The 7,452-nt window shown below is 63.3% G+C and overlaps 1 protein-coding gene across 13 annotated transcripts in view; it reads left to right on the top strand.

Moving 5' to 3' along the window:
- The first annotated feature begins 1,235 nt into the window (after nucleotides 1-1,235).
- PCBP2 (poly(rC) binding protein 2) overlaps nucleotides 1,236-7,452 on the top strand; it is a 13,291-nt gene continuing 7,074 nt past the window's right edge. For 5 of the 13 annotated variants that reach the window (XM_027670032.1, XM_027670031.1, XM_027670030.1 and 2 more), the window contains exons 1-8: nucleotides 1,236-1,354; nucleotides 1,758-1,781; nucleotides 1,889-1,921; nucleotides 2,268-2,384; nucleotides 3,727-3,858; nucleotides 4,440-4,568; nucleotides 4,977-5,051; nucleotides 6,526-6,612. In XM_027670032.1, coding sequence (XP_027525833.1) covers nucleotides 1,286-1,354; nucleotides 1,758-1,781; nucleotides 1,889-1,921; nucleotides 2,268-2,384; nucleotides 3,727-3,858; nucleotides 4,440-4,568; nucleotides 4,977-5,051; nucleotides 6,526-6,612 — 666 coding nt within the window. In that variant the 5' untranslated portion in view covers nucleotides 1,236-1,285. Of the gene's footprint in view, nucleotides 1,355-1,757; nucleotides 1,782-1,888; nucleotides 1,922-2,267; nucleotides 2,385-3,726; nucleotides 3,859-4,439; nucleotides 4,569-4,976; nucleotides 5,052-6,525; nucleotides 6,613-6,786; nucleotides 6,853-7,452 lie in introns of all 13 variants that reach the window. The other 8 variants (XM_027670034.1, XM_027670033.1, XM_027670036.1 and 5 more) reach the window with 2 other exon arrangements.

Below are 7,452 nucleotides of genomic sequence, written 5' to 3'. Positions count from 1 at the left end.
CCCCCCCGCCCAGGGCTGAGCTGGCTCCGGAGCCGCGTTCCCGCCTCAGGGACAGGCGCGTTTTGGAGCCACGTCCCAGCCCCAGGAACCGGGTCCCCCCCGTGCTGGTCCCAGTTCGGGACGGGGATCCCGGCTGGGGGTTGGATCCGGCGAGGGGGAGCTCGGGGAAGTTTTCCTGCGGAGGAGCCTCGCCAGGAGCCCGGACTGGGGCCGCTCGGCCCCTTTTGTCCCCGGGACCGGCCGGGGCTCGTGGGACGGGTGGAGACGGGTCCGGGTGGGCTGGGAGCGGGAGAATTGGGGCCAGCTCTGCTTCCCAAGCCGGGCCGGCGGCGCCAGTTTGGATGTGGTGGGATGTGGGGCTGAGCTCATGGAGGCCGCGACTCCGGGCCGCGGCAAAACCCTCTGGTTTGCCAGCGAGGCAGCGCTGCCCCGGCCCGCGGGCGAACCCCCGGCCGTGGTTAAACTTTGATGGGGCAAAAGCGAGGGCTGAAATGGGAGTTTATTTACCGGATTCCCATTAAACGCCTGGCTGGGGCCGGTCGGGCTGTTTTGCAACCGCTGCCGACTCAGGTGGTTTGAAACCTGATCGTGCGCTCATGTGGCCTTATCTGGGTCCGAGGGAATCGCCTCGGAACCTGCTCCGGGAGGCCCTACGCGGGCGCAGGGCTCAGGGAAGTGGATGTGGTTTATTTTCTCCCCAGTCCTGGGTTCTCAGAGGCTCAGACCTCCGGGAATGGGGCACTTGCTCCTGCTGGGTAGCTGCAGGAAGGCTCGGGGTTTGGGGAAGGAGTGGGGCTCGCAGGGACAGGCAAGTTCCCCAGAGCTGTATGACCCACTCAGGAGCCCTTCTTAGGTCCCCAGTGCCCCCTGGTTGTCCAGGGACTGTTTGTGTCCCAGTCCCACCTGAGGGTCACCCTGAAGTTCTCAGTCCCTCCTCGGGGTCCCTTGTCCCCACAGGAAGCCCCTGTAAGAGGCAGGGGGTGAGCAAGACCTTTGTGGCCCCAGGAATTGCTGGATCCTGGTGGGATCAGGCCAGTTCAGCCCTGGAAATGGGCAGGAGGAGCAGCCAAACCACCGTGGATCAGCTCTTTGGGGAAGTGCACGGCCCGAAACTTCCAGGGGGAGATTTGAGGGGAGAAGAAGCACGGGGAGGTTGGAATGCTGCTGGAATGGGCTGGGGAGGGTTGGAAGAGCCTCTCAGCCCCAGCCCCTCACCCGGCCCCTCTCGCCCCCAGCACCGCTCACCCAAGGCCCGAGCGCTGCCACAGCCTGAGCCGACCCCACCATGGACACCGGAGTCATCGAAGGGGGTCTCAATGTCACACTCACCATCCGGCTACTCATGCACGGAAAGGTTCGTGTCCCATCCATCCCCAACCCTCACCTGGCATGGGGTGGGCTGGGCAGTGGGGGGGATCTCCTGGAGCTGCTGCAGAGCCAGGAATGTGTTCCTGGCACCCGGCCGGCTCCTGGGGCGCAGCAGCAGCACTGTAAAAGCACAACCAGGGAGGAAAATAATAATGGGGGGCAGGGGGACCGACCTGGAGGGAGCTCAGGTGGGAGCAGAGTGTCAGTGCACATCCCTAGGTGTCTGGAGGGGACAGATCCCAAGTGCTCAGGAACTTGTTTGGGCTGTAAAAGGAGCGAGTTTAGACTGTAAAAGGAGCAAGTTTAGGCTGTAAAAGGAACGAGTTTAGGCTTTGGGACTCCTGGAGTTTTTAAAACGCTGACTAATGGTGCTTTTGTTTCCATCCCAGGAGGTGGGAAGCATCATTGGGAAGGTAAGTGAGGAACCACCGCTCTCATCCCGCCTTCCCCTTCTCTCCTCGTCCCCTCCCCTCCCCCACAGCCACGCTGACGCCTTTTTCCTTTCTCTCCTTCCTCACAGAAAGGGGAGTCCGTGAAGAAGATGCGTGAGGAGGTGAGCCCCGGGGCCGGGGAGGGGCTGCGGGGGGATCCGGGGAGGGGCTGCGGGGGGATCCGGGGGCGGCGGCGGCGGCGCGGGGCCTTCCGAGGGCTCCGCAGGCAGCAGCGCGGAGGCAGCGGCCGGAGCGGCGGCGCGGGGAATGCCGGGAGGTGTGGGCAGGCGCGGCAGGAAGCCGAGGAGGAGAAGATGGCTGCCCGAGCCGAGGGAGGGAGGAGGGAGGGAGGCGGGGAAGAGGGCTCGTCCCCAGCGGGGGATCCTGGGGAACTCCGGCTGCCCCGCGGTTGCCCTGGGGGGGTCGAGGGAGGCCCGGAGCACTGAGGTGGCGTTTGCCTCCCCGCAGAGCGGAGCTCGCATCAACATCTCGGAAGGGAACTGCCCCGAGCGGATCATCACCCTCGCGGGACCCACCAACGCCATCTTCAAAGCTTTTGCGATGATCATTGACAAACTGGAAGAGGTGTGTCTGCAGCACAAGCCCCCTCCTCACCATAGTCACTGCCCCTGTTTGCCCCTTTCCTGGGGTAAATTGACCCCTGTTTGCCAGGGGATCTGCACCTGGGAGGGCTTTGTCCCTGCTGGGTTTGTCCTGCTGGGGCTGAGCAGCAGGATGGACCGTTTCCGCATGGATGGCCGGTGTTTCCCTGTGGGGCCCCTGATCTTTGCCCGTCTGGGAGCTGGGTCAAGGTCCAGGCAGTGCTGGAGCCAGAGCCCTGCAGGGACTTCCCTGGGAACTGGTTAAACAGTTTTGGGCAGAACTGGGCCTGGAATCCCCCTGGCTCTGCTCGTCCTGCTGCCACTTCCCCTCTTTCATGCCCCAGCGGGGACCAAAGCTCGTCTCCATCCCTGACCCCACCGAGGAGGGGCCTGGGGGTGTAGCTGTGCAGCACTGGAGGAGGAGCTGCACCATACCTCTGGTCCCATTGAATCTGCAACTTCCAGGGGGAATGTTGATCCTGGATAACCTGGATCCTGTCTGTGGGCACTAGAGCCTGCTCAGGGCTGTGATGTTGAGGAGGTTTCCCTCCTGCTCTGCACTGGAGGCACTGGGAGATGGGAGTGCTCCTTACCTGGTGTGGGGCAGAGCTCTGTGGCCCTTGCCTCACCCATATGGGTACAAATCCTGTTGCTCTTTGGATTTGGGACGCTTTTCTGGGAGGAGCAGCCCTGTGCTGGCAACTCTGTCCCCAAACCCCCCTGCTCTCGCCTAAAAGGCTGCAGAGCCCAGAGCTGTTTGTGCCACATGCCAAGAACCAGAGTCCTCCAAGGGCTCCACGGCTGAGTGTGGCCCTGGGCAGCGGCCTTGGAACTGAAGCTTTGCTTTTAGTAGGTCAGTTGAGCCCTGGCCTTGTGCCTCCCCTCCCCCTGCCAGCACATGACCGCTGTAATCGGCGCCGGGATTGTTTTCCCGGAGCTCCTGCCTTGATCCCTGGTGCAGCGGGAGGCTCCTGCTGACCTGGGAGCTGTGGAGTCTGAGCCCCCAGCCCTTTTTTTCCCCCAGCAGTGACACAGCTGGTTCTCACTCAGCTGAGGTGTGACCCATCCGGGGCTGGGGGTGGTTAAACCCCCATTTCCACTGAGACAACAGAGTGTGGCTGCTGCTTCCCCAAAACGCGGCCGTTAAGGAATCCCTGGAAACGGGACTGGGAGAGCCCTGAGGTCACCTTGGCCGGGGCTCCTGGTGCCAGCGTCATCTCCCTGTCCCCGTGCTGGGCACGTCCCCGCCGCGTGCCGGTGCCGTTCCGGCGGGGATGGTGTGCCAGGCCGGGCCAACCCCTCTGAGCCCCTCCTCTTCTTCACAGGACATCAGCAGCTCCATGACCAACAGCACAGCTGCCAGCCGGCCCCCGGTCACCCTCCGACTTGTGGTCCCTGCCAGCCAGTGCGGGTCCCTCATTGGGAAGGGAGGCTGCAAGATCAAGGAGATCCGAGAGGTGCGTGGTGGCCACCCCGAGGGGGAGGTCCTTGGGGCTCTGGGTGCCCCCCCATGGTACCACGTGACAGGGAGGACATGGCATTGCTGGGATGTTTTGGAGCTCCCTGTATTTTTAGTGCTCAGGAAACTGAGACTCAAGGCAAACCCTTCCCTGCCCAGTGCTGTCCCCCACAACTGGAGGCCTGGGTTCTTGCTCCCCCCTCCTTCCCATGGCTCCTGAGTGCCCCCTCCCCATCCTTCTCCCAGTTTTTGGAGGGGGAGATGTGCTGCCAGGCCCACGCTGCCCTCGCCCATGCCATTTAGCACTGAGTGCTGCTGGATTAACTCTGCCCAGCTCTGCTGGCGCAGAGATGGGCTTGGCTTGGGTTACAGGGACAGGCTGAGCCCAGGTCCCCCTCTGCTGCCTCGGGCTCCCAGTGCCTGACTTGTATCCAACTGGGATTAAAGGACTTTATTTTGGGGGGGAAAAGGAGGAGGGGGGAACAGTTTTGGCTATGTATAACCATCCACGGGGTTCATCGCTGAGGTCACAGCCCTCCCTGGGGTCTGACCAGTTATTTTTAACCCTCGACTTGGCAGAGCACGGGGGCACAGGTCCAGGTGGCAGGGGACATGCTGCCCAACTCGACTGAGCGAGCCATCACCATTGCTGGGATCCCACAGTCCATCATCGAGTGCGTCAAACAGATCTGCGTCGTCATGCTTGAGGTAGGGCCCCTCCTCAGGCCTGTGGGGGGGATCCTGCTGCCCTTGGCAGCCATGTCTCCTCCACGGGGTGGAAACGCTGAGGGTGGAGAAAATAACTGCTGGGGGATAAAGGGATAGCTGGGGATTACAGCCTCATCCAGGTGAGGCTTGGAGCCGCTTAAAACCGGGGTCGAGTGAGGCCTCAAGAGCTGCTCACGGTGACCGGTCGTGCTGCCCAGCACGGTGACACTGAGCTGTCCCACTGCTCTGCTCCCAGGCCCTGTGCCCGGGATGGGGAAGAAATATCATTGCTGTGGGTCCCCCAGATGGCCAGTTGGGAAGCTGAAGCAGAGCCCTGGGGTGCGGGGAGGGGGCTGTTGGTGCCAGCGGCCCTCGGTGTCTGACCTGCCCTCTCTGCCTGTCACCCAGTCTCCCCCGAAGGGTGTCACCATCCCGTACCGACCCAAGCCATCCAGCTCTCCCGTCATCTTTGCAGGCGGCCAGGTAAGGCCTCTCCTCTGCTCCTGGGGTGCGGGGTGGGGAGGGGGGCAGGGGGTGTCGTACCGAGCTGCCAGCGCGCCCCGGCCGCTCCGTGTGCCCGTCACCCACGCCGTGCCTCCTGCCCAGAGCGGCTCTGTTGGACCTCAACCTCCCAGAGCCAGCTCCAGCCATCCCTGCCAAGGGATGAGAGTGGGGAAAAGGGACGATTTGGGAGGAGGGGATGCTGGAAAACACTCCTGGAGTTAGCCAGCCAAAAAAAAAACATTGCCAGTGTGGTGGCAGCAGTGGGGACTTGAATGGGGCCGAGGCTCCAGCTGCCAAATCCAGGCTCTGCCCCTCTGCCTCGGGCTGGCTCCAGGGACATTGGTGTGACCTGCTGTGGGTGACCGGCCCGGAGTCTGGGGCTTCTCTGCTCTCCGTGACTGGCTCTTTGGGGTGCAAAGGCTCAGCCTGTGCCGTGGGTAGGGTTGGGGTGTGCAAAGGCTTCGTCTCGCACGAGGGGAGGGTGTGTCAGATAGGAGTAGTGTCAGGTGACTGGAGTTTAGTCCCTCCTGCGCTGAGCTGAGCTGGGGAGTCGCTCCCTGCCGTGAGCCAGGTTACAGGGGACAGGGCTCCCTTGGGATCCTGTCTGCTGTAAAGCCCCGAATCCCCCTGCCCTCTTTGGGGTGGGGGATGCTGGCTGGGAGGCCGGGCCCAGGAGCGGATCACCCGCTCCCACCCTGCGGTTCCCAGGGCTGCCGTAAAGCTCGGAGAAACCACGGCGACTCGTGCAAACGCATCCGCTGCCTTCCTGCTGCCAGGGAGACCCCTCGGGGTGGGCTCCGGCCCGGGACCCGCGCAGGCAGGGCCTGGCCTTGTCGGTGGAGGCCTCTGTAGGCAGGGAAGGGGGTCAGGGAAAAGGGGTAGCTGCTGCCGGCCTCCCTGAGAGCCAGGCCTGACTCTGCTCTCCTCCCCCCACGCCAGGCCATGCTTGTTTTGGGGACGGACCTGCCGCCGTCCCCTTCCTCCCCACCCCTGCCCTCCCTGCCTCTTCCTCCCCCCCTTGAACCCGGTCAGCCCCCCCCACCTCTCCGACAGCTTCTCCCGCCGCTCTGCCCCCCGGGGGAAGCGCCCTCCCCCTTGCCAGCGGAGGGGCCGTACGGGGCGGGAGCCGGCCGCCTTCCCCGTTAGAGCAGTGAGGAGCAGGCTTCCCAAGGCTTCCCACGGCCACGCATCTCTTCCCTCCCCTTCCCCTTTTTCTCCCCCTTCCTTCTTTCCGCCCCCATCCCTGGCCCAGGGCCGCGGCCAAGCCCCGCAGCAGCCGCCCGGGCCCCCCCGCTCCTGGCGGCCGTTGGGCTCTGTCTTCGCAGCTCAGAGTCGTGCGTAGAGCAGGGCGAGCCCTCGATCAGCACTGAGCTAATGTGGATGTGAGTTTGGTGTTAGCGAAAGGTTTCGGATTGACAGCCCTGGAGACTGAAGTCCTCTAATTTATCCACAGGACAGGTACAGCAGCGGCAGTGCGAGCTACCCCCACACCGCCCCATCCATGTGCCTCAACTCTGACTTGGAGGGACCACCTCAGGAGGTGAGAGGGGAGTTCAGTCTCCACGGCCCGTTCAATCCTTGGCCTCTCTGAGACTGCCAACAAGGGTGGCATCCCCGTCCCCGTCCCCCAAAACCGACAACGGTGGCTTTTTGTGCTGTGGACTCCTGTCCACTGGGAACTGGACTCTGAGCCCACCAACCTCTCCTCACGCAGGCCACCCGGCAGCCACTGCATGGCAACGAACTTGGGCCAATTCCAGCCTGGGCTGCAGTTCTTCCGGTGACCTGGAAGTGAGGCTGTGTACCCCCCTCTCCCCTTCCTCTCCCACCCACCCCCACCTGCCCGGCCCCCCCAGACCTCCCCAAACCTTAGCCAGCCAGGCCCCAGCCAGTGACTCGCCCTTTCTGGGTAGCTTCAGGAGGCATCTGAAGTCTGTGGCTGTCCCTTAACCTCGAGTTAACTCGGAGTTGTGGCAGGTCAGGCCCTCGCCTCGTTCCCCTCCGAGCGCTGGGCCGTGTCGAGCAGCGGTAGCCAGCGCCAGCACTGACCTGTAGCTTGCCCGGCGACGTTGTCCTAGGCGTGCGGAGTGACGAGAGGACTCGGAACGGGGCAACTTTTTTTTTGGGGTGGGGGGAGGCGGGGGAGCTGCCGGGCCGGGGCAGAGAGGGGCCGGGAGCAGCAGCAGGGCCGGCGGGGCGTTGGATCCTCCCTGCCTGCGCGGGGGCGCAGGGATAGCAGCATTGTCGGACTCACCACACCATAACATCTTCATCAAGATCCCAGCCGTTCTCTTGTTGGTTTTTATTTTTGGTTTTTTGGTTTTCTTTTTTTTTTTTTTTTTTTTGTTTTTTTTTTTTTTTTGTCTGCCCCTTTTTTTTT

Source organism: Corapipo altera, unplaced genomic scaffold (genome assembly GCF_003945725.1).
Source record: "Corapipo altera isolate COAL_440 unplaced genomic scaffold, ASM394572v1 213, whole genome shotgun sequence".
Lineage (NCBI taxonomy): Eukaryota > Metazoa > Chordata > Aves > Passeriformes > Pipridae > Corapipo > Corapipo altera.
Note: the sequence above shows the minus strand (reverse complement) of the source record. Positions and strands in the feature narration are given on the sequence as shown.